The 27,250-nt window shown below is 41.5% G+C and overlaps 1 protein-coding gene across 8 annotated transcripts; it reads right to left on the reverse strand.

Annotated features, from left to right (window-relative positions):
- Positions 1-4,716: 4,716 nt before the first annotated feature.
- rell2 (RELT like 2) lies at positions 4,717-25,966 on the reverse strand. 8 transcript variants are annotated; one of them, XM_037780852.1, is made up of 8 exons: positions 25,770-25,966; positions 14,639-14,760; positions 12,886-12,905; positions 12,200-12,412; positions 10,833-10,895; positions 10,514-10,577; positions 9,349-9,525; positions 4,717-9,266 (listed from the first exon to the last, which is right to left on the reverse strand). In XM_037780852.1, the coding sequence occupies exons 4-8, from the start codon at positions 12,396-12,398 to the stop codon at positions 7,475-7,477; spliced, it is 2,295 nt and encodes a 764-aa protein (XP_037636780.1). In that variant the 5' UTR covers positions 12,399-12,412; positions 12,886-12,905; positions 14,639-14,760; positions 25,770-25,966; the 3' UTR covers positions 4,717-7,474. The 8 variants fall into 8 exon arrangements, with proteins under 8 accessions (XP_037636780.1, XP_037636779.1, XP_037636776.1 ...); XM_037780851.1 differs by lacking the exon at positions 12,886-12,905 and adding an exon at positions 12,970-13,026; XM_037780848.1 differs by lacking the exon at positions 25,770-25,966 and adding an exon at positions 15,571-16,624.
- Positions 25,967-27,250: the final 1,284 nt, after the last annotated feature.

The raw sequence follows: 27,250 nt of genomic DNA on the forward strand, positions 1-27,250 counted from the left end.
GTGAGCAAACACAAACTGTAGTTGCTTATACAAATGTATTACCCTGCTGTGTTGAATACTCGATTCTGATTGGTCAATCACAGCGTTCTGCAGTCTGTTATTTCTTTATAACAGACCGTTGCTATGTATAACAGACCGTTGCTATGGGTATGGGTGCAGTTCTGATGGCGGACTCTGGAGGACCATCATTATTGTGACAGAAGCATTGCAGCATCACCCTGTCTGGGTTTCTTTCACAACAATGACTGGCTCGCTGTGCATTATCCCTTACATGTGCACCAACATTCAATGCAACAGCGATATAGCATTTAACATTTAAGTAGAATTCTAATTAATTTCTTATATTAATATCTCATAATTGGAGGAAAAAATAATGAATATTTTCAATTATAGCACATAAGAAAGTCAAGTGTTGTGTAGCTTCAGCTTTACAGGCAACTGAGCATTTACTAATTTAAATGTGCTATATAAATAAAGTCTTACTTACTATGTAAGCTCTCAGCATATGACCCCTGAGGTTAAATAGCAGCCGGCACAGCTCAGATCCTAACAGTTAAGTATGTTAACAACATTCATGTTGTTAACATACTTAATTCATATAACTTAACCCTTGAGCATCCCTTTGCTCTGATGACACAGCTTTGTTGAATACTCAATTCTGATTGGTCAATTATGGCATTCTGTTATTTCTTTATAGCAGACCGTTGCTATGTATAGCAAACTGTTGCTATGTATAACAGACGGTTGCTATGTATAGCAGACCGTTGCTAGGGGCGGATTTGGCGGACCGATTTTGTGTTAAATTATCGATTTCTTGTGTAAGTAGCCGTGTAATAAGCGGGATAATGTACAGCGATTATCTCTTCCATATTATTTTCCACTTCCACTGAGTTAAATCTTTTAACCAACATCAGTCTTGATCATAACTACCAAATATTCATTCATTTTCAGAATGTTTGTTTACATAATGCCACTGTTTTGTTTGTTTTTTTATGAAAACACAAAAAATGAATTATTTTCTATAGACTTAATGCTAGGTGTTTTTCACAGTCTGGGTTATGTCAATGATTAGCAACATTGATTCTGATACATTGCATCAAACCCTGCAGTGCTCCATAATACAGCAGTAATGCCCCTAGTGGAAATCGGGAGAATAGCATGTATTTGCCCCATAGAGCAAACAGGAGAAAATGAATCACTGTGGCAGGAAACAGTAAAAACTACAATTTTGTCAGGGCTCTAGATTGAGAACCTGATATAACAGAATGCATGATTTTTCTGTAGTGGTCGCGGGATCAAGCATTGTGGTTTTAATGGGTTTCAATGGAGAGATTTTTGTCTGTATTTTGGCTACCTAGTTTATTATTATTATAATATATAATATATTATATATTATATATATTATAATATATAATATATTATAATATATATAATATATAATATAATATATAATATAATATATAATATAATATAATATATAATATATAATATATATATAAACAAAACAAACAAAAACCCTTGCCAAAATGTATTATCATTATTTATTTTTCATTATTATATTTAACCCCATTGCACAATGTTTGAAATAAAATGTTTGTGAATGTTTCTTTAAATTTTGTGGCTTTGGAAAAATTGCTAAAATACTATCTTAAGGAATATTGAAAGAATAGTACAGTAAAGAAAACATGTAGAACACACCAGTTCACACATTAATATTCTCATTTTGTGAGGGTCACTTTCCACTCAGCAGGCTGGTTGGGTTCATTATCTCTGAGCAGAGGCAGCTGTGGAGCCTAATTGTCCCTGATGAGGATCAGGTTGTTGAAGCCTTTATCTACTCCTAGTAGCGATTTAAAGGGAGAGGGGAAACACCAAATGAAAACGGGCCAAAAAGGAAGGCTCCCTACACTTAATATATCTTGAAAGAAGACTAAAACTAAAACACCGCTGCAGAGCAGCTGACTAGAACATAACTGAAATAAAAGAACCAGCGAAGGCAGGCCACACAGACCTAACCCACTCTAAGAGACACCAGCGCTGAGAAGAAGCTAAATGGTGAATCCCACAGATAGGTTCACATGGTACTTCTGCAGATTCACACACCCCTATACAGCTGGAGCAAAAACAGGACAGCACTCTCACTACCTCTGACAATGAGTCAGCCCCTGAGCACTGAAACCATAGGTAGGTATAGGCTTCAACCACCTGATCCTCATCAGGGACAATTAGGCTCCACAGCTGCCTCTCCTCAGAGATAATGAACCCAACCAGCCTGCTGAGTGGCAAGTGACCCTCACACATTTCTTGCAGAATAATATATAAGTATGTATTCAATTCTGACTTTAACAGTAAAAGTGCCAATCCAAATAAACTGTACATTACATTACAACATGAGAATAAATGTTATGATGTGCCTGCAGGGAAATCCAAGGTCTGTTGATAGTCCATCTCTACAGAGATAGAAGTATTATTTTGCATTTTAGTCAAATTGAACCATTTACCGGTAATCTTTTTTTGTGTTATTATACCCCGTGACAACGTAGTCGGGGGTATAGCGCTGCGCGTGTCCGTCATTCTGTCCGTTCACGTGTCACACTTTTATTTGTAAGCAGAGCAGAACTCTGAAACTATTTAACTTAGGAACTTAAAATTTGGTATGATGGTTGACAGTGTGTTCTAGTTGTGCCTTTTGGGGGTCCAGGGTGCCCAATACTTAATTAGTTAATGCCCATTAATTCCATTAGTTCCAAAAGGGCAAAACCTTTAGCCCTACTTCAGTAGGGGTTAAGCACTGAGCGGGGGTATTTGAGCCATGCTCACTTTTGCCTTGTTTTATCGTTATGGATTTAATTAAGCAAGCTTTATAGTGCATTATACCAATAGTACGGCTATTAATGTAACATGTTGGTGTGATATAGTGCTAATGATCCAGGTGGTAATGATCCTTGACTGATGTCATGTTGTGATGACATAAAGGACCCACAACACGCACTCGCACAGGTTTGAAAAGCATAGTTTGGTATTTATTTTATTAGAGTAAATGATGATACATGTGCATATTTACTGGAGCGATGGTGGGTGATGTGTGAAGTGTTTGGTGACCAGCAGAGGGAGACACACAATCTATCTGCATCACACTTTCCCAAACATTCCTAAGAAAAATGTACAAACATGAACAGATCATGAAACTATCTAAAAGTACTGCAGAGGTCTGGATACAGGTAATGTACTGTGGTTTACCCTTTATTGGATGGAGACATTCTGTCCACACATTAGCTTGAGAAGAAAAGAAAAACAGGTCACACGGTCAAACAGAAAATGGTTGAAATGAAAATTTGGGGGCAAAAGAAAGACATGCAGTGAGAGGAAAACTGGATGAACAGACTCCAGACCTCCTGGTTGCTTTCCCATAAAGGCCAGGAAATGACGCTGACCTCTGACCCGAAACCTTTGAACTGTGTCTGATAAACTCCTTCTGTTTTAACCAGTCTCTGGAGAGGGAGTCTTCAGGGCCAGAGGCTCGGTTGTACTCTACACTGGGCTGAGTGCCAGCCAATATTAATAAACACAGATTCCCTATAGGGTTTAATAATATCACCATGTTGTTTCTTGTGAAAAACAAGAGAGACGCCTATACTCCCAGTCCCAAAGGTTCAGTTCCGTCAAATTATATAGATTACATATTTTCTCACTTAACCCTACGGTTATCTGGTGATAGCAGGGCGGTTAAACATAACAATTGTGCATTTTGCGATAAACGCAACAAATTTGGCACAGATGTAGGTTTATATGTTATGAAAAGATATAGATATCGGGGCGCCGCTAATTTGGCCGCCTGGGGGCCATGGCAGCCATTTTTCCACATGGCCACCAAATAGGCGCTAAATATTCCAAAATGTTGCAGAAAACAGATTTTACGACTCTTGATGATTTCCAAGATGTGTTCCAAGATGTCTAGATCAGATGTTAGAAGATCAAAGACATTTTTTTTAACCTTTTTTAAGGGTGTTTTTTAAAAGCTTTTAACCTGAGAAAAACACGAAAACCGAATAAAAGGAGCATGGTCACTTCAGGGTCAATCTTCACCCCCTTGCCCTTCATGATAGAATGACAACCACCGTTAGAACGGCAAGATCTTCAGCTTTCCATCAGTGTGTTTCTCTTTTCATTAGCAGTAAAATTGAAGTGTGTGAAGTTTGACCCTGAAGTGACCATGCTCCTTTTATTCGGTTTTCAAGTTTTTCTCAGGTTAAAAGCTCTTAAAAAGCACCCTTAAAAAAATAAAGAGGTAAAACAAAACATGTCTGTGATCTTCTTATATCTGATCTAATCAGCTTGAACACATCTTGGAAATCATCAAGAGTCATAAAATCTGTTTTCTGCAACATTTTGGAATATTTAGCGCCTATTTGGCGGCCATTTTGAAAAATGGCTGCCATGGCCCCCAGGCGGCCAAATTAGCGGCGCCCCGATATCTATATCTTTTCATAACATATAAACCTACATCTGTGCCAAATTTGTTGCTTTTATCGCAAAATGCACAATTGTTCTGAATATTTCAGCTTAGCTGCCCCACTATGAGGACATTTCATTGGCCTTCACTATTTGGGTGGATACAAGTTCAGAGGAAGATATCTCAAAACCTGAGCACATATAAAACCCAAACTATCTGCATGGCCAACCACAGAGGCTCAGCTATTGTCAGTGACACATTGGTTTTTTTTAATGCGTGAACAGATCGACCCGTTAAGAATTGCCATCATGCAGGAGGTAAAAGTGTCCATCTTGTCTATATATTGTAATCCTCAAAATCATTTATTGCTTTTTCTTCCTCTGTTTCTAAGTGCTCCTTTTTGTTGATGTTTTGCACTGCGGTGCCTGGGTCAGTACTGTGATTTCTTATTGTTTTGGACTTTTTGCGGATCAAGTTCACATCTCTTTAGCTGTTTTCTTCAGTCATGGTGGCTCACTCCCAGTAATTACCTAGCTCCTCCTTTTCTATGTATTCCAAACAAAACACACACACTTTATGAACTCCTTATGAAGTCTTCTGATACCAATTTTTGTGTAATTACTATTTCTCTGTCCACACATTTCATCCTTATTTCAGTTGGAAGTATAAAAATTAAACCAAGGTTGTAAAAAAAAATTGTATTTCCCTAAATTTAAAAAAAAAAATGGTCACCATGGAACACGCCTTTAGATGTTGGTATATAACGGCCATTGTTGTAGTTTTGTATTTAGAGAGTACAGAAACACAGTAAAGGTGAAAGGTGGAGTTTTCTATATATACTTTATGTATAACATGGTACACCTGTAACTATGATAGAAACCACAGCTCTTACTGCCTGTAACCAGGCTGCTCCAATGTTGGAATTAGTAGATTTGAAAAAAACAACAACTATAGAATGAATAGTTTCGCAGGTATGATGGATATAATGTTGTGTCTCAGTGAGTTCTATTGTATAATCACATGAGGGAGAACAAAATGCATAATATCAGTGGAGAGTTCCACAAGTCACCAATGTATAATATTGCTTGTCTCTTATCTGCTGTAGAAGGTTTACAAGTTAGACTTTAAAATACTCTGTTATACTTCAAAATACACATCATACTTTAAAATGCATTATCTTTAAGTTTCACAGCTTTAAGAACAGCAGAGTTTATTAGTAAGTAAGTAAGTTTCACGTCTCTGTAGTCTGAGAGCTTATCTCACATATGGGGCTCCCACACTGTCATGCCTTGGCATGTACTGCTTGATAATACAATCATCAGCACGGAGTACAAAGTCTATGGCTGTTCTCGCCATTGTAGCTATCATTTGCTGTTGTTTTATTTTACTTTCCTGGTTTAATTCATGTTGAGCACATTACAAAATGGCATAAGCAGAATAAGAGTATTGTGAATAAAAAGACAAAAAAAAGCCAACCTTTTACTGGATATTAATTTCACAATTCCAGAAAACTAGTCTGTGACTGGAGTGACTGGTACACAGGAAATGTAGTATATTTAGCAGTGGAAGTGCCGGGTTACGCTAGTATAAGAACTTATTACTACTATACTGGTATTAGTGGTGTGACTTCTCTATATGGTCACATCAATGACTGCTGACAGGGTGTTAGGTGGTGGCCACCACCACGTAAGACCCATGTTCAAAACAACTGTTAATGTTTGTGTGGTGGGAAGCCAGTGAGGGATCAAGTCCTTATTTCTTCACTAGCACTAACAGGGTACCTGTGCAGGGGAGGGTGGATCTGTAGGGGGCAGTGTGAACATTGATAAGGGTTAAACTCTCATGGGCAACACATTCTCCCTCCCAACTTGTGAAATACCGGCAGCTTGGTCAGTGGCCCTACGCTTCAAACTATGACGCTCTAGGTAACCCTCTAGCATTAGTTTTGGATGTGTCAGTTTCCGCTTGTTACCTACTGTAACATGCATATGCAGTGAGAGTTAAGTATGTAAGTTACGTAACAAAAGTAAGGTCAAATAAGTCAACGTTGACTTGGTTTCAAACGGGACATGAAGAGCAGTCTCCTGGGTGAAAGTCCTGTGTTTGTTTGACCCGTTCCACCCCGACTTCCTCCCTAGGTGGACTTTCTCGCTCTTTATACTACATCCGTTACTCTGACTGTCTAATAATGCTGCGTGTGGGTTTACATTGCAGTTAGTTGAAAGCACGATGCGTCTCATTCAGACGCTTAAGGGTGCCTCGGTATCCGACGCAGAGGATCACTGACCAAGCGTCGAGTTGGGAGTGTGAACAGGTCGTCGTGGGAGAGATGGCCGCTCCAAATTTAGAGAAAAATGGAATAGACTGATTTATGCACCTGGCAAAATACTGTGCTTTCCAAAAGCTGCCCACTACAGCATGGAGTCAAACATAATCACATTAACTTGTTGCACTAAACTGATATATCTCCGTTGGATAAGCTGCCCATCCAGCGACTGTTGCTCCCCTGTGCTTGGGCTGTTAATCTTGATTCACAATCAGCAGGATCAATAGATGAGATTAGAGGTTGCCAGCCCTTAGCACATTCATACATCAATAAATAATCATGATGGTTACCAAATCAATAAATTAATCACACAGCTCTGGTCAAAGACTCAAAGGTGATCAGTCCATTAGCAGGTCAATTAACCACCTGGACACTAACTAATCCATCAGCACTGTCACAAAACAATTTAGTCAAAGGAAAACTCAACTCTGACACGCCCCCAAAAGTAGGAAAAAACATTCAAAAATCGAAAACACAAAGGCATGGTTTGCAAAACGGTTAGCCATGATGTAAAGTATATGTGATCTGTGGTGAAAAGGCTAAAACATGCAACATCCATCGTATCATCCTTTTAAATCTAGCAGTGGAAGAGCATCTGATCATTCTCCATTGGTCAACCAGCTCGTCAGTTGTTCATGATTACTTCAACACTCAACACTTCTCGATATGAGACTCCACCATCAGTCCAGTGTAGACTAAATGTTCACATTCTTCTCCAACTCCTCCTCCACCCTCCCTGCTTCCTCCGCCTGCGTCACTTTGCAGTCCCTAATATCTTCCATCTGCACCATATCATCCTTCTCTTGGCTCACCCTCGGCCCAACCTCTGCTCCAGGAGTCTCTCCACTTTGACTTTCAGTTTGTCCAACACCTGAAACATAAACCTCTCCTCCCTGACCAACTGCTGGAATAGTTCCTGCTATTTCTGATTCAACCCTGAGTTCAGAAGTCGCCCCTTTGTGGTCTTTTATTGAAGTAGAGGATTCTTTCTCCTCCACCATGGTGGCAACAGAAAACTCTCTCTTGCTGTCAGGGCTGGCTTTGACGATGGTCACGCTACTTATTCTGCTCCCTATAGGTGAGGAAGGGGACAGTGGACTGGAAGGTGACAGAGGCAAACTGCTCAGTTTGTCTTTAGAAAGCTGATCAGTGGGAGAGTAAAGCGTGGAGCCTTTAGAATCTCCGTTAGCTGGTGAAAGTTTAGCTGTTTTGAGAATCCCCACCCTCATTGTTTCTGTCTTTTCTTCTGTCTTCGGGATTCTGGCTCCTTCCAGCTCTTGTTCCTTTAGAGATAATGGGCTTGAAATCACATCCCCTTTGGTCATAGATGTTACAGACGTCACACTTCCTGACTTCAAAGTCAGACGAGGTGAACTTCTGAAGGTCAGGTTTTGGTCAGCTGGAGAAGAAGAGGGGGTTTGTGGTGATGTTGGCATGGTGTCAAGTTTGGGGCTAGCAGGTGAGGGACTTGGGGCTTGTAATGGACTAGCACTTCTTCCAAAGGATGAAGATGGAATAGGGGATTGACTGGACATTGCTCGGCCTGATGGGAGTTTGGGGCTTGGAGTGGCCGCCATGGGTGAGATAGGAGTTTTTAATGAAGAGGATGAAGATGACTGTAGGCTTATCAAAGCTAAGCTAGCACCAAAACCTGATTCCAGATCTGGGCTGGAGCCTGGGTCAGGGGGAGTTTGGGTAACTGGAAAAGCTGTGCTAGAACAGGGTTCAGGTTGAACAGCAGGAATGACAGAAGTGAAACCTGGAATGGATCCATTCATGGGGGCAATGGGTGTAGAGGTCTGGACCGGCCCAGGATCAAATGCCTCTTCTCCTTGTTTCTCAGTTGACTTTAATGTCTGTCCAGAAGAAGCAGGACATGGAATGGGAAGAGAGCTGGGGGCGGTAGCTGCTGTAGTCCCAACGGAAGGTTTGATCGTACGAGGTTCAGGACTGGGCCCATGTTTAGAGCCGTCCTCATGTGCAGGATTAGAGCCATGGGCCCGATCCTTACTTTGGGAAGATGGAGAATTAACAGCACCTGAGGTTTTAACCTCACGTCGAGGTGAAACAGGCATTTGATTCTTTGAGGGCTCGCTTTCAGGTTTGATACCAGGTTTAGTACGATGTTCGGGAGCGACTTCAATGTTCTCTGCCTGCAACAGTTCCTCGAGCACTACAGGTTGCTTCTGAATAGCGAATCTAACACCTGCTGATTCCCGACCAGTCCCCTCTCTTACTTTCAAGCCAACGGGATCGCTGCCCCGCCTCAGCCCGAATATAGTTGAACTCTTCCTGCGTTTCCCTACATTCGGAGCGACCCCATTGGAGCCCTCTGAAGGCGCTCGGACATCCTTGAACATGCTTCTCAGATTGTACCCGCCCTCCTTCCGCTCCTCGCTGTCCAGTGATTGGTCCAGCTGGTCCCCTGAACCGACCAACGGATTAGGACCTCCATGGGGCTTCTTATCACTGTGCGTCACCCGGAACCTGAAGGGATAATGATTCAGGATTAAATATTTCTGCTGCTCTATCCCAACATGCACTCAACAGAGGTTCAATGGTTTGTTACCTGCCAACAGAGAAGACAGTCTGCTCTCCAGGTCGATGTTTAGAGCGGGGGGTTCGGCTTTGTCGTCGGCCCTTCTTGGATCGGACCTGTGCACAGAGGTGGCAGGAGTTGTGGTCGGCGCCTGAGTGGACTGTGTGGTGATGGGGAGGAACACCACCGATGGACTCCTTACGCAGCCTGGACATCAACATTATTATTAGTATTATCATCAACATTATTCTTACTATAGTGGCAGGTGTGTAGTACATTACTCACTATAGTTTGGTTCAATAAAATGTCTATGAGAAAACAATTATGCATTGTCAATAAAAGGCCTAATATTAATCATAAAAACAGTAGTAATAATAATGTCATTATTATTTTAATGAGTTCAAAATTGAACCCCGATCCCAACAAAGTGGTTCCTTGAAGTACCTTCCTGAGGGGTTCCTCAAGGAACCTTTTTGAACTGAAAAGGTTCCTCCACAGAAGCAATGGTGAGGAACCCCAAAAAGGTTCCTCGAGGCTCTTCTACTTCTAACAGTGTGTGTAATGTTGCTGCTAGTTTGACTGTCTTTTTCCATTTTGAAGTGGAGGCTGGCATCTTCCATCACCTTTTCCGACCTCAACATGTAAACTAACTTTGACGGCCGGCTCTTCACTTCTTTCGCTCTCTCTCCAGGCTCTTTCCCTGTTCCCTGCTTCCCTCCAGATACAAAAACACAGACCTCACACACCTCATTTGTACTCAATATTCGCGCCATTTACTACATCCCACGTAGAACAAGCCACAACACATTGGTTATATTCGATATATCACCCACCTCTAATTTGTTTGTGTTGTTGGGTACATTGAGAACATAATTTTTGCAACGTTAAACAAATCAAGATAGAACATCAATCGGCTTAGTTTGTCAGATGAAATCAGTGATTAGACTACATCAGTATTGTTTACCCTTGACATTGTTTGGATTCATGAACATGCAAAGTCCTTGAGTGCTGGTTTTAAAACGGCCAACTATATTGCATGCAGTAGTTACGTAGTGTGACTGCTCTGTGACATTCAAAATACACTGTTCATTTCAGGGGATTCCAGAATTTGTGAAGCTCAAAAAAAAAATGAGAAAAAAATGAATATATTGTTTTCTTGTGTCAGATTCATACAGACTCTGTTGGATGAGCTCACCTGGGGTCATGGCGCACACAGACATTCTGGTTTCCAAACATCTCATTGAAGGCTTCCATATTAGCTAGAGGAGACAACAGGAAGAACCCATATAAGAGACGCACTAATTGAGTACCGGTAGATGGATTTGCTGAGACATACTGATCTTATCTGATAATACATTTGCAAGGTATATATTTGTGTCATTTTCAACCATCACATGTATCAACACAGTGAAGGAGGAAAATAAACCAAACGATTAGAATAGATTCATGTTGATGAGTTTTAACTTTAACTTGAAGTAAATTAAACAGAATTCAATCAGCAGTTCTTTTGTCACCTTCATTTTCAATAATGCATTTGAGAATCTGCTCCACTGTGTCCTGGTTCTCCTCATCCGCATCTGAAACGCAGCAGAACAACAAACAGATTAAACCCACAACTTTTAAATATTGCAGTACTATTCAGCTATTTTTAAAATAGTTATTATGCCCCTCAAAGAAGTCCATGTTCCACCATAGACAGTTTTATGTATCACAGTGAGTGTATGTTTGAATAATTTTGAGCGTGTGAGAGTAACTGTAACACAGAGTTCAAAGAAGACCACATAGGTTTGTGAGTGTCTCATTGTACGGAGAATTCACAGCGAGCGAGTAGGCGTGTTGATGACATTTCTGTCATGCGGCGTGAAACCAGAAGAATACAAACACCCGAGGGTGAAGAAGAGGGGTCATTTACATGAAGACGCCAACCAAAATGTCAAACTGGAGAGACGCCGACATTCTGGGACTTGGTTGTTTATGACCAAATTACGAACCGGCTACGTGGCCACAGTGTTTTTACTTAATTTCCTGCCTCCTGCATGCTCAAACCAGGCGACACCCCTCGCCTAACCCAAACGCAGTATTCTCAGTAGCTGAGAAAGCGTCTGACACGGACAATCTCCTGTTGGCTGCTACATGTGTGAAGGGGCAACTCTGGACAATGTCCGGACCCGATTCTCTGGAAACTGTCTGCATAATGAAAAAATGGCTTACGATGACAAATGGTCAAAATGTTGAGGATCAAAACTGCTAAGTATTTTTACTTAGCAGTTTTGATCCTCAACATGTAGTTTTCACTAATTCTGTAAGAAAATGTATGTATATGTCTCTTTGTCTCTGACTTTGTGCGGGATGTTGAACAAGTGACTGTCCAGTACAGCCTCTGACCAATCAGTGATCACTGTAGTGTTTCAACTCCATCTTGGAACCTCGACCGAGATGATACCAAAAAAAGTACCAGGCACTACCCACAACTTTTGTCAATGGAAAACCCCCCAAAAATGGTTCCTAGAGTAGTGCCGTAACATTCAGTGGAAATGCAGCATGTGTTTGAGGAGAAGCCAGTATTTTCTTTGACCATGGTATAAATACCGTATTTGTATTTTAGTTCATGTTACAGTAACATGCATCCTCCCTGCCTGGTAGCCTAACTGCCCATTCCTTTCAACACGCAGACTTTCTGCTATGAAGTCCAAGATAACCCTGATGACATCACCAGGGTTATTTTTGACATTACAAAGCTCCTCCAGAGCCCAGAAAACAGCAGATGGTTTCGCAGGCTGAACATCACTCCCCAAGACGAGTAAACTGATGTATGTGTGACATCTGTTGGGTGCCCCTTTACTGTAGATACTTATGATCTCCTCGTCTATTCTCAACCCACCGTCTGTATTTCCCTCAAGCTTCTCCTCCTCCTCCTCTTCATCGTCCATGTCTCCAGTGCGGCAGCGGTATCCATTCTTCTTCAGCAGGTGGCAGACGAGGAAGCCAAGCAGTCCGGTGACGAAGAAGAGAAAGACCACCACAAAGATCATGTAGGGCGGGGTATGTTCCCCCTCCATAGAGGCTTCTGATTCAGTCATAGCGGAGGTTCAATCTGAGTCATGGAGAGAGAAGATTTAATCATTTCTGGGTACTTTCAGGATTTTTAATGAGAACACTGACTCCTTTAAGAGGATTTTTAAGGGCTACAACTTGGATTCAGGGATTAGGTTAGAATACAGTTTAGGTAAATACAATAATAATACTATAAACTGAGACATTAGAGAGAGAAAAAACACATTTGTGCCATGTGTCTCATCTGTATCTGTTATTGCAATGTTGCTTGGCTCTATAAAAGTTGAGAATGACAGCCACTCCCATTATACAGCAGCTAATACCATCCACATGTTACAGACACATTATATTTACTGAGATATAGAAAATGGGAAATGTTGTGTAAGATTTTTAATAACCAGATAAAAGCTATAGTGACCGAGTGATGATGAATGTCGCTGTTGTCTTTACGGGTTTGAGTCAGTGTGAGGATGAAAGAAACAAGAATGATAAGGAAGATTAAAGCTAGCTTACTTATAGTAATACCTCCCATCCTAACCTCAATTAAAAGACAAAGAAACACAGTGTGAGTTAACAAATATATATAAATATACAAGCCTCAAATCATCTCTGATGAAGTCTTCTGTTGCAGACTGATAAACATCAAGAGTCAGTCTGGGAAACAGAGAAAGGGAGGAAGATAAATCCATATGAACTAACCTGTCACTTCTGTATCTTTCTTCTATCTTTCTATCTTTCTAACTTCCTTCTTCTTTTCAGTCAGTTTGAAATGTTTGAAAAGAGGAAGAAATAGATTTCTTTTGAATAAATTGTGTAAATTGTTCTGTTAGATAAAAGCCAACAAGTCTGTTCCACTTGTCTGTGAACCGTGAGTGGTGCAACCATAGACTGTATATAAGAAGTGGACGTAGTCAATGTGACAACACCACAGTGGTTTGTGGACTACAGTTTTGAAGCCTCGAGTTCGACATTTAGGCCGTCACCATCTTGGTCTTTTGCAACCAGAAGTGACATGAGAGGGTGGAGCTAGGTACAACTGAACACTGAATAAGACATTTTTAGGCGACCATCATGTTACAATTAACTTTGATGACCTGAAAACACACTGTGAAAGGGTTAAAGTTGTAAGACGAAAACACAGAAAAAGCTCCAGACCGGACGACGCCGTGGTAGCGACCTGTCAATCACAAAGTAGCACCGCTCTAAAGCATCCCCTACTTTATCTTCTATTTGACTCTAAATGGGACCATAATTTACTAAATGAACATCATGCTGTTTTGAAGAAGATTAGAGATTGAGACCATAAACTCATGTTTACAATGTTTACTGAGGTAATTAATCAAGTAAGAAGTAGGCTCATTTTCTCATAGACTTCTATACAATCAGACTTCTTTTTGCAACCACAGGAGTCGCCCCCTGCTGGCTGTTAGAAAGAATGCAGGGTTAAGGAACTTCTAAATTGACTTCACTTTTCAGAACCAGAGGTTGCCCACTGATACCCCCAAGGTGTTCCACAGAGCAGCATGGGAGACCACCCCCCCCCTCGCTTGCTCATAATTACAATGTTAATGAAATGATGTGAATTAGCTGTTAATGTGAAAGCAGCATTAGCTTTGTAATGGTTGTATTAAAGTAGAATATTAACATGTGACATTTGGTAGCTCAAGTTAACGTTTCAGAATGCAGCAGTGTGTGTGTTTATCTTATTTTCTTCTTCATTGGGTTGTTTTTAAATTTTCTCATGCACTTCTATTCCTTCTGTAAAGCACTTGGAGTGACCTGTTTTTAGGATGGTAAGAAATTTTAGCAAACTTTCATGAGGTAATATTTCATCTTTTAGCACACAAGAATACAAAATAGAATATTAGTGTGCTAAGTAAGGGATAATGTACAGCGAGCCGGTCATTGGTGTGAAAGAATCCCCTTCAGGGCGATGCTGCACCCTGACGCAAAGCGGAGGTCTCTTATCGCCCTGAAGGGGATTCTTTCACAACAATGACCCGCTAGCTGTACATTATCCCGCCTATTACACGGCTACTTACTGAAGAAATCAATATTTTGACACAAAAACGGAACTCCAGAGTCCGAAGTCAGAGCTGCGCCAATAGCAACGGTCTGTTATACACAAATAACAGAACGCAGAACGTCGTGATTGACCAATCAGAATCGAGTATTCAACACAGCCGTGTAATAATATGATATATAGCTGCTTTAAATGAAAAGGGTTAGTTGAAACATTGATCATCCCAAAGCTCTGCTGACTCACTTTCTGTATTGAAAAGGTGGAAATGCCCCATCAAGGTATATGTCCCACTGTGGCTGCAATCAGACCCTGCTGAGCCAGTTCATGGTTCATGGTTACGACCGTGAGTCCAACAGCTCAGGGGTCTGTAGCAGAGAGGGAGACAAGGACAGCCCACGTTGAATGACAGAAACATAACCGTAAGTGACTCCCAAACACTATCTCACGGCAAAGTCAGAGACGCGGCGTGGTCAAGACGAGATTATCAACCAGGTCAAAGCAGGCGGCTGCCCCGGGGGCCCCAGCAGGCCAACACGGTGGCAGTTTGATTAAATGCAAGTTATTAGTTATTACTTAACTTCATAGCCCTGTGTCAAATGTAATTTCAAGAACTTAAATAAATGGTGCATATTCGTAAGTAAATGAGTTGTGTTCAATTATCAAAAAACGAATTTGACACACAGCAAACCCAGGTTCAGGTACTGACAGCAGTATTGACCAGCATCTAGGCAAAATACTGTAGAACACAGGAAACAGTTGTTAGCCTATCGATGGGCCAAACAGCATGAAGATCATCACATTAAAAAACGAAAATGAAAGAAAAAGACAACAGAGAAAATGAACTGATACCACACTATCAACAGACAACCATTCCTGAACACATCTGCAGACATCTGAACCACGTTTGAGCTTTAATTTCTTTATATTTTACACTTTTTTGGTGTTCGGCTTTTTACAAAAAATGAACTTCATGCATGTTAATGCAAATATGCACAGACCTGTATAGCCCATTTATCTTGTTGTGATACTTAAAGACCTATTTAAATATGCAATTTTTGTAATTTTGCCCAAGCTATATAATCTATAAATGCACAAGCTTTGCAAAACACAGTAACCTTGCATCTAACCTTGCTAACCTAACATATTTCTTTAGCTGACAAATAGTTAGTTCTTACCATTTTCCTGCCAGTCAATGGTGGACACATCCAAACATGTTAAGGTCAAAGTAGTGTGCCAACAAAAATTGCACAAAAAAAGCTGTTGAGATTTGGTTGATAAACAATGTAAAAATGTGTGCGCTGGATAAGAAGCTAAAAGCAGCAGACATACAGTGTGTGCCCCTCCTGTACCGTACGGGTTCCCCTTAGCCCCACCTTTCCTGTCTATCTACACAGAGGCACCTCATCCTCAATAGCTCAGCAATGAAAAAACACACTAGTTTACACCTGTAATACATTCTGTGCTCTACTTATGAGTACTGTACACTATACTATATGATATAGGTTCATATTTGCATATAATTATGTGTATATCACGTCATGATATTACGTATGTACATAATATGTAATGTAATCTACGTATGTACGTAGATTACGTATGTCACGTAACAGAGACTATGACTTAACATATGACATATAGCAGCTTATCAGTGTTGCCCTCCCGCTGGCTTATCAGCATCCATTAACGCCCCTCACGCAGGCACGCACGCATGCACGCATGCACGGACGCACGCACACACACACACACTTATCAGCACTTGATCCCTCTGAAATGTTTTAGGGTGGTTAGGCATTGATAGTACATACTGTAACATTAGCACTCACCACTAAACATCTGTAAAATAGCTTATTTTTACTTCACCATCTTTGAGTGCAAATACATTTTTGTGGATAATTCACCGTACAGCAAGTGGTATAATGATATATGAATAAAATTAAACACTCAGCTCCATTTATCCACAGTACAGTATGTCTGTAAGCGGTTACAGATAATGGATGGATGGATATATATATATATGGCCCCTACAACCTCCACCAAATCAGAGGCAACATGCGTGTATCTTGAGAGTCGAAACCCAGGGCAAATAAAGCCCACTGCGCTGCTGAGTGTATTTTTAGCCAATATAACAGCATGGCTCTAGGATCCACCACTTTGGTCAAGACTGAAATATCCCAAAAAATATTTGGTTGATTACGGCTAGGGCAGCTGTGGCTCAGAGGTAATCGGTGGTTCGATCCCCGGCTCCTCCGGTCACATGTCGAAGTGTCCTTGAGCAAGATACTTTACCCCGAATTACTCCTGAAGGCTGAGCCATCGGTGTGTGAATGAGTATTTAGATTAGATCCTGATGGGCAGGTTGGCACCTTGCATGGTAGCCTCTGTCATCAGTGTATGTATGTGTGTGTGAATGGGTGAATGATGACAGTGTAAAGCGCTTTGAGTGGTCAGAAGACTATAAGGAGCTATATAAATGCAAGTCCATTTACCATTGCCATGAAATTTATTTTTTCATGATACCAAGAGGACCAATCTGAATCATAGCACCACCAGCAGGTTGACATTTTTGGCTTTAAGTGAAATATCTTGACAACTATCACATAGATTGCCTTGAAATGGTTCATATATCCATGATGCCTAGAGGATGAACCCTCATAACTCTGGGGATCCTCTGACTTTACCTCTAGCACCATCAGAAGTTTTCACTTATCCTGGGAAATATCTCAACATCTACTGGATGTATTGGCACAAAGGCATTCGTGGTCCCCAGATGATGTCTGCTACTGATTTTTCTCTAGCGCCAACATAAAGTTGACATGTAGTTTTGAGTGAAATGTCTCAATACTTAACGAGCTAAATGACTAACTCAATTGAACTCCCAAGCCAACGCCCACACAGACACCACCGACACTCTACGGTGGGCAGTCATCTCTCAGCGGTGCGACGACCAGGGGACCCCCGCCCACACCGCCCGGAGCTCAGCCACCGAGTCGGTGGTGTCCGTGTGGGCGTCGGCTTGGGAGTATAACCGAGTTAGTTAGTTAGTTAGTTAGATAGTTCGGCTTGGGAGTATAAGTGAGCTAGTCATTTAGTTCGTTAGTTAAAGGAGAACACAGGTAACATTAGGCCAATAATGTTTGCTTTTAGTGGTGCTTATTTTCTTAGCAACCCTGTCTTTGAACGGTCTGAATGAGACAGCGGAGGAGGAGAGATAGGTGATCAGAGAGGAGAGAGGACGGGAGATGGGGAGACAGTCAGCTGCAGCTGGACTTAGTGCCTGTCGGAGAAGTTCTTTTAAATGCTGACATTTGTCCTGTTTGTTATATAATTGTTCATTAGATTGGAAATCCATTTAGTGAACCAGCTTGTTTGTGGTGTGTGTGGACTAGTAGCTATGTGTATTGCCACTTATATTGCCGATATATGTTTATTTATATTAAGTTATGATTGTTATCATTGCTAATAATCTGAGTTGAGGGAGCTACAGCATCGATTCATTTTGACAGCATTGAGCTATTTTGTACCTGATTTCTTGGTACATAAAATAAAGTAAAAAAATATATATTTCCTGTATATTATGTGTGTTAAAAAACGCAGGATTCACAGAACCACAAAAACTAAAATACTCTTTTCTCTCCCAAACCCCATTTTTAGCTCCAGTTTTATCTCTGTCCCACCCTCCCTTCCTCCCCTTCTCATGTAAGATTACTTCATGTTTGCTTTTCAGACTATACCTCAGGGAGAGAGGATACATGAGGAAGAATAGTTTAACTGTTTTGTTTCTCTCTTTATATATATATATACAGTATATATATGTATATTTCTATATGTGTATGTATATACATATATACACATACACATATATATATGTATATATATGTGTGTGTGTGTGTGTGTGAAATGAGCATGATGCTTTGAAATAATAATAATAAATAATTAAAATGCATGAATAGTAATAAAAGTCTGTTTTCCCACAATGAAGGGGTTATATTGAGAAGAAAAGACTATAAATGGAACATAAATAGTGGTTTGACATTGAATTAGTAATGGAACATTCCCGAGGGTGGAGATAATTTTTTTCCACTTGTCCCAACTCGAGGTTTTCTAACAACAAGTTTGCATCTTCTTATCTAACCATGAACAAAACCTTCAACTACTCTCAACTGTGTTGTTCTAACCTCGCTGGCCAAAGCTTCACTGTCACCTTATTTTTCACATGAGCTTCATGTAGAAATGCCTCGGCCTGTTGTTATATAGGATAGATTTATGTTCATGAGACCATTCAGTGCAAATACGTTATGCATTCATGTATCCCTGCTGTCACTGACAACCACAGTAAAAAAAACATTTCCTGTTTACTTTAAGAGAATAAAGGCTCTTTAAGAGAGCCATATGACTGAGCTGCTCTCAACCCCTAAGTGCAGCTCACCAACAGGCCTACACACACACACACACAGCATATTTTAGTATCTCACTCTAATTCATTTACTCGTAGTAAGAATGTGAAACCTTCTCTAGCAGGAACTACCACAGAAGAGGTTTACAGTACTTTACCTGGTGTTTAGAGGTCTGTCTGTCTGTCTGTGGACAGAATTTGTCACCGTGATAGCGTCACAACTGTGTAAGATGCAGTCACGAAACTTTACAGGTGTGTAGTTGAGATCAAAATGAAGGTCGAGTTTAAAAATGTTGGTGGTCCAAGCAAGGGAGCCGGAAGTAGGTGGGTAGGAAGTGGGCGAAGTGGGACCACTTTATGCCCCTGGTCTAATTTGGCGTTGTGGCTGGTGTGACCCCGTCACATGATGATCTCTAGTTAGTTATACTTTAAGCGGACATATCATGATAAACTCACTTTGTCAGTGCTTGTGTGCATACATTTAGGTTTATCTGGAGTACCAACCTACAAACTGTGAACTAAGACAACCCAGTCAGTTTTTTTTTGGGCTACGTAGATTAGAAACAACCCTGTCTCGTACCCTATCTACTCTATAATTTAGAGACCCAACAAGAGACCCCCCATGAGCATGCGCTAGGTGCAACGGTGGCAAGAAAAAACTCCCCTTTAAAAGGACTCTACGTAAGAATCAGAAACTGCTTGTTAACAGTGACACCTGTGGCCGTTAAGTCAACGAAGGTCAGCGTCCTGCTGCTCGCGCTTGTGCTCGCTCTACATAGACATGAACGAGCATCGGTCAAAACAGTGAGGCGACACACGTCAGCTAAAACCACAATATCACTCTATATTTCACCTGCTTGGCAGTAATGTTAGCTGACCAGATGAAGGTCTCTCCATGAATCAATGCTGTTCCTGTGTTTTCCTGCTGCGGCCTCCCGACCGCGGTCGGTGTAGGGACTGGGGAGACACCGCAGCCTCGGTCGGAGACGATAACGTTACTCGCTCCAGAGCCCTGTCCATTCACTCAGCAGCAGGAAACGGCACAGGAAACATCTGCTGGTCTGGAGGAGCTGCAGCATTCATTTCTGCACAAACTTTGCGGTTTTGCTGCTTCCGTGCAGTTTGTGTTAGAGTCTGGGTCTGAACAGCGTAGCCACACATGAGACACCGTGGGGAGTGGGACTCTGACCCGCAATGATTTATACATGATAGAAGTTACAAACAGTTCCTTTAACGGGTAGAAACCTTGGGCAGAACCATGCTCTGGGTGGGCGGACCTCTGCCTCGACCGGTTGGGTTGCACATACATAACAAACAGTTAGGAGGAAGAACAGACTAGCCATTAAAATAGAAGACAAAGTGTTGCCTCTTCTTTGGAAAGTGATCCTCAAAGCGTAAACTTTATCTTTTCTAGATGCAAAAACGACATCATATCTTTCAGCCAGGCAGAGATTGGAGGCACAGTAGACGACTTCCAGGTTAGGAGTATTCTCCGCCTGGCTAGAAGTGTTGCGAAAGCAATCATGTCAACCTCGTTGGAGTTGTAAGGGAAAGGCTCCGCTGGCGCCCCAAAAATGGCCAGTAACGGACAAGGCTGTAAACTGTTATTCAACTGTGTCAAAAAATACGCCAAAGATCGAAGACCAATATGTTCCAAGCTTCAGGCATGATCAGAACACACAGTATGTGAGAGGTCTGCCTGTAGACTGCCGCAACAATCACATCTGGGATCGGAATCGGAGTCAATTTCATGCAATTTAGATTGTTTGAAGTGAGCTCGGTGCACCACCTTTAGCTGGATCAATGAGCACAGGATGATGAAGAATCCACCCCGTCTAATGCTACCTCCTACCAGTCCTCCGCCAGTTCCGCTCCCAGTCCCCCATCCCATCTGGACTTTGATTGGGAGACTGTGTTGCTGTTCAGAGACAAGGTTTTTAGATACATTTCAGATATAAGCCCCGTCTGAGTCGGAGATAGCTTAAAAAGGCTCTCCCATAATGATTCTTTGTGCGTATACTAAGAGATGGACCTGAAGATAGCGGAACAGATTTGAACATGGCAGAATAAATTTAGGACATAAAGAGTCAAAGCTAGAAAAAAAAGTATCACCATTATAGAGGTCTTTGAAACAATTGATACCTTCCAAACGTGGAAGTGGACAGTTTTGGGTGCAATCCCAGCAAACCGGTAACCTTCCTGGAACATTCTCTAAAGGTTCCCGTTTGGTTATATTTATATTTTTTATTTCCACGGTTACTTTTGTAAAACCTTTACAGAGCCCCTGAGGAACGGTCCCTGCAATTTATTCTGATTGCTCTTATTGTTGTTTTCTCACACTGAGGGCACTTTACGTTGCGAGCGTGGGGCACATATAGGCCTCAGCCACTGACATTAAATTACAGAATAATGATAAATAACAGCAACAACCGAGGATGTTTTATGTTATGCATTAAAGTTACTCAGTACCACTAAAACCACACTTGTTTCTGCTGCCAGCAGGTTGGGCTTTTTTGCCCCAGTGGTTACAAACGACCCGTCGCCTCTACATGAATATCATAAAACTACAACACGTGGATAATATCAGTTCTTGTTATATCCAACTGACTGTGTGAAAGATACAGATGCAGGAAGAAACAAGACAGGTGTGATGCTGTGAGGAAGGTCCTTGATGTGAAGCTCAGCCTCTCTCTCCCTGACACACACTCACAGCTTAAAGAGGCACAGAGCTGAAAGAAGCAGAGAGAGAGATGACTCAGCATCATCATGACCTCGAACAGAATCATCTCCCAGTGACGTGTGTGTGTGCGTGTTCTGTGCTTTACGACTGCATTGTGCTGCTCAGCATATATACCGTGAACGGGTGTGTCATTACGTCAGAGAACTCTGACATCCCAGAGAGCTATAATAGTCTGCAGAGGAGAGAGGGTGGGATGGCTGAACACCATTGGCTGTAGTGATGCAGCAAACCCCTCCCGTAAATAAGAATGTTAAAAATAGAAAAGTTGATTAAAAGTGAATTTATCTTCCATTTCAACAAGGGACGTGCCACTGATTTACATTATGATGCTCCGGTTCAGACTCTATTTATAACCTTGTCATGGTGTGTTCAAATGTAATCTTATAAAGTAGTTTTTGTCGACAAACTTGAATAAATCCAGTTGTTTGAAGAAGATGTTTTCACAGCAATATAAAATCGATAATAGTGAATTATGACCTGTTTAACTTCCTAACAAAAAACAGTATGCAAATGGTAATAAATGAGTGGATGTTCATTGAATTTATTGTTTTACTTTTGTTTTTTACCGAGGCATTGAATTAGTATTTAGAGTTATGTGTGTATTGGTATCGACTACTAAGTTTCTGGTATCGTGACCTCCTTAATGGCCATATAGGCGTCTGAGCAATGCAGCAAGCGAAGCAGCTGCTAGGGTGAGGAAACATGTGTTTTTGCATCCCCCCTTTTTTATCATACAACTTTGCTATTTTTAAACATTTGAGCTAGTTTAGATCAATACTAGTTATATCTGTCTGTTTAAAATGTAGTTGGCTATATGAATTAAAAATTACATTGCTGGGTTTTTCCTGCATAGAAGAATTTTTGGCGACCCCCAAACAGGTTTTAGACGGCACCAAAGGAAAATCACTGGCGCCAAAATGAAAAACATTGAGAGTAAAGATAGCAAATTCTCTCTGAACCCCTTAACACTCCGACACTATTCTGTCTTTCAGAGGTTGTAGCGAGCTGAGTTTTCAAGCTAAAGTTAAGATACTCGAAGCTTGAAAACCTAAAGAATCCATTGGTACCAATCAAGTCATGCTTGTCAGGAAGATCGCTAAATAACGCTACGAAGTTACGCTAAATTTTGGAGAGGAAAAACTGGCATGGCGATCCGTCCCGAGTCCCGTCTTGATACACAGACCCCATCTCGTTTGCCATGCTTTGAGTGGGACTTTTTTTACTGTGCCAACACCATTCATGTCACGATGCCATCTTAGTGACATTTTCTTTCTGTCTGTGCGAGTTGTCCTGCCTGTCTGTGGCAAACAGGATCATCAACGAGGGGAGACGGTAAATATAAAACATTGATCCACAACATTTACGTTACTCAAACAGCTTTTTCTGTAACAGAAACAAAACAGTGGACTGATCTCCCTCCAGATATCAGAGGAATGTTAAAAAGGGTCATGTTGTCTCAGCAGGTGTCTCTCTGCTCCGTCAGAGGCTGCTCTTTCCCTCGCCACTCTGCTGCTCTCTAGCCGGTCTGTGAGCGTCAGTGGCCGGCTGGCGAGCGAGCTATGCCCGCAGGCGATTGTGGAGCTTTTCAACTCCAAAAACGCAGATAAACAAAGATTCCTGTTAATTTAGGATGAACATTTATGTTGTGATATTTAAACAAAATAAATAAATCTACACAGTTGATTTCTCAACTCAAAAATGTTCAGTAGTGAATTTAGTGATGAAATAGAAATGAAAAATGTAAAAAACGAGCCGTTTTTGGCTGCTGTTAGTTGTTGTAACCGTAGCCTGTAGCGTGGTCCAGCGCTTTGCATTGTGGGATACAGTAGGCAAGGTGGACTGGTCCAATGCATACTGGAGATTTTTTTCCGAATCAGTACGACATCTGGGTATTTTTGGCACACTGTCAATTTTGCTTTTGTTCGCATACTGCATACTACATACTACATTTTGGCCAAATCAGTACGTACTACTTGTATAGTATGAGGTTTGAATATAGCCTGAGTGTGCTTGTCTGTCTGTGTTCCTGCTGGTCTCCGCCGCTGCACTCTGTCATCAATCTGGTCTGCTTGCCTGCAGCGATCCACACCTGCTCTGCCTCAGCACTCAAGCTCACCTGGTCGTCATCAGTTCTTCACCACACAGTATATCTGCACTGCACTGATCTTCAGTCTCTGCCGGATCGTCTCTCTGTACAACTGTCTAAACTTTTGTCTCTGTCTGCACAGTTTGACCAGCCACGCCAAACCTCAAGCCTGCCAGCAGCTCACAAACCTGGACCTTCTCTCCTGCCATCAGCCTCTCCCTGGATGATCTCCCACCCCTCATCATTACCGCTCCTGTTCACTAATAAATATTGTTCATCTTTTGTCAAGTCGGAGCCTGCTTTCTGGGTTCTCCTGCAGAATCGTGACACTTCATATCTATACAACCAATGTGATTAAATTGTCTACTAGAGCACAAAGTTCTTCGTAGATCTCTAGAGCCTCATTATTTGGCTTTCAAAGTGCATTTGATGCATTTAACTTTTACAAAATATTCTTCCACCTACCACTGTCTCACTGGGAACCATACAGTATATAGGGCAATATAAACTGAGGTTATAGTGAAAGAACAGCTTTATTGGTCATGATTGAAGGCTCTATATTGCAGGAAATTACACTTTCAGGTGTTAATTAAATGAAAATGTTCCCCTTGCCTGTCACTAATCTTGCACCCCCACTTAAGTAGGCACCCACGAACATGGCTATTGTTAGTACTCGCAGCTGTCAAGATAGCATGTTAGTATTTGGACATTTTGGGAACTTTTGTTTGCCTGAGTGCACGGGCTAGGTGCGCAGGTGGACAGGTAGGTAGGACGGGCTTATTACAGTTCTGCCACAGCCACAAATACCAGATTGTTTTTCCTTTTTTTTTGTCAGATCATTTGATTTATTGAATGCTGTCTGGATGTGATGAGAATTTCAACAAATGTAACAAAAAATACATCTAAAAGAAGCAGCTCAAAGTGAGCTGTGACTCACAGTAGCCTATGTTTCTTTCTCATTGAAAGCTTATTTAAAGACTATCATCTATCTATCTACTGTATCTGCAGTAGGCTAGGGTATAGTATGTTTTGGCTAATTCCTATATTTTTAGATGGGATGTTTGGTGTGGAACTATGTAAAGCAGCACTTTTATAAACATTAAAGACTGATGATCACTTTTTAGAATATAACTTTTATAAACAACTGGACAGAATTACTACAGCAAAACTTCTGCTGCACAGCGTGAGCTGGCTATATCAGCAACAGCATGAGTGCCATGTGATGAATATTTGACTAACTTCCCATGGGAGGGCTGGGAACTTTGCAGACTACATTCCAGATGTTGTAATCACTGAAGTCTCTCAGAGACAATCTATCTACAACCTTATCCACATGTCTTTAATGGGCCTACTTCAGTGTTATACACTTGTACGCCCCACAGCATCAGCTCAACTTGCTACTGGTCTGTAGGCTATTTATAGTTGAGCGTAAGGTTTTCGTCCTCCCTTTCTATGGGATGGGCGAATCACACCAAATGTCGTTTGAAAAGGGTTCAATCCGCCGCGAATTTACCTGTCGGAAGCTACCAAGGTCTTTAAAAAAGTATTTGAATACATGTATTTAATCACACAGCGCTGCTCCTCAATTCGGCTCACACAATTTCCATTAATCACCATTTCCAAATGTACTTTACCTCACCTTTAGCACGGTATAGCACGCTGTTTGCAACTGGAGGGAGGTGCAGGATGCTTTGCTGGATTAGCATACTATGCGAAACATTTCTAAAGTTTATAACGTTGACATTAGTTGATATTGGTAGATCAAGTGAAGCCGAATTCACCAGTCGCCTCCATTCATTCCTTAAAAATATATATTTTTTATTTAGTAAATGTACCTTCCGACAAGTCAGAAAACACTTAAAGTGCGAGATTTTTCAATGGAGTTTGGAGTGTCATTTTTCATGCAGGATATACGGGTCACCTACACAGTAACGCTGATTCACTGCATCATCCTCCCATGCACCCAGTCAATAACATCACACCTTCATCATCTTCATCTCTAAAATAGGCACACTGCGATCAGCCAAAGGAAAGCGGTCACACATGAGACCTCATCTGGATCCTGAAGGTTAAATATTCTACTCAAGGAGTTAAGGAGTAGACTACTGGTCCCGAGACACCACAAAAACAGAGACATCTAGCCGGGATAACTCACCTTCAGTCCGGCAGGGACACCGCCCGGTCCTCCCCGGTGCTCCAGCTGCTGAGATGCTGATGCTGTCCCATGGCTGCAGGCTGCTCCGTGTCCTCTGCTCGGAGCTGGAGGATGTTGCTGTCTGCTGAGGAGGGCAGGATGTGCAGGAAGCTGCTGCTGGGAGGCATCTGTCTGTCTGCTCCATAGGCTGTACTCCTGCTGCAAATCAGAATTTAACCTTTGTTTATCCAGGGAGAGTCATCTGAGCTTCACTTGGACTGAAATATGCTGTGTCTGTCTGTTTTATTTATAGGTTTTCCACCCTCCACTTCATCCAAACAGGCTGTGTGCCCAGAGCACAAAATAGGTACAAATTGTTCCCCCACACATTTAAATTCTTTGAAAGTCAAAAGGTCCCACTTTTTTGCTGTTTTAGATCAAATTGATTCTGCTTTCTTATGGAAGCCCTACTGTCCCACCAGGAAAATTCACTGACATAAAAAAAAGACTAAGACAAACTAAACTAACTCGTGGGTATCTTGAGATCAGGGGTCAAGAGACCTGTCTGAAAATGGCAATGCCAGTTTTTCTTGCCAAAATTTAGTGTATTTGGAGCATTATTTAGCCTCCTCCCCGACAAGATGACAAGACATGGTTGGGACCAATGGATTCTTTAGGTTTTTTAGTTTCTTATGATACCAGTAGCTTTAAAACTGAGCCTGCTACAACCTCTGAAAGACAGTATAGCAGCCGTCAGATTTTGAAGAGGGTAATCTAACCATTTGGCAGGTCCTCCACGGCACACTAGGTGGTCCTCTGAGGCCCACAAGTGGGCCCCGGCCCATTGGTTGAGAATAGCTGGTCTATGGGGTCAATGATTGAAGGCCCTACACATTTATTTCAGAGGTGCTCTTATAGGCCATTTGAGCCAACAAATTGTCACATCACATAAGAACTCTATCAGAGGATCTACTGGAAAGCGGTAGTTTGAATCTGTTGTCACCATATGGCTATGTGCCAGCTCACTGTATCTCTATTTGTATTGTATCTATTCTATTCTGTTCTGTCCTTATCCTTCTTGACGTGTACTTGATCCCCCCTGAAATGACTCATTTGATCCAATTCCCTCAACAGATCTGATATGCAATTTTCTTTGGCCTTGGCCACCTGCTTAAGACTGATGACTAGAATGTCAATCATGTTTTCATGAGTGTTTGAGTCCTCAAACTCTTGGGCTTTTGGGCTCAACCTTTTTATTTCTTTTTTAAATGAAGCTCTTCACCCGCCTATCTCTCAACTGCTATTTAACAGACCAACCTTCGTAGTCTTCGCTGCATCTATCACTAATGCACAAACACACTTCCTGCTCCATTTCTATTCTTGTTCTTCAAACCTTCCATCGATTTGACTCAGCACAACACTCCGTCCTCGCCCATTCTTCCCTGCGTAGAAAAGAAAAGAAACCTGTAGCACCCGAGTCGTGACTATACTGAGAAGTTGCA

The sequence above is a fragment of the Sebastes umbrosus genome, chromosome 9 (assembly GCF_015220745.1).
Source record: "Sebastes umbrosus isolate fSebUmb1 chromosome 9, fSebUmb1.pri, whole genome shotgun sequence".
NCBI classification, from domain to species: Eukaryota; Metazoa; Chordata; class Actinopteri; order Perciformes; family Sebastidae; genus Sebastes; species Sebastes umbrosus.

Excerpts from the sequence above, each read along its gene's own strand:
- rell2 (XM_037780854.1), bottom strand. The coding sequence starts at position 12,398 with ATGACTGAATCAGAAGCCTCTATGGAGGGGGAACATACCCCGCCCTAC. Across the intron at positions 10,896-12,199 it reads GCTTGAGGGAAATACAGACG|ATGCGGATGAGGAGAACCAG; the intron begins GTGGGTTGAGAA and ends GCTGCGTTTCAG. Across the intron at positions 10,578-10,832 it reads ATGCATTATTGAAAATGAAG|CTAATATGGAAGCCTTCAAT; the intron begins GTGACAAAAGAA and ends TGTCTCCTCTAG.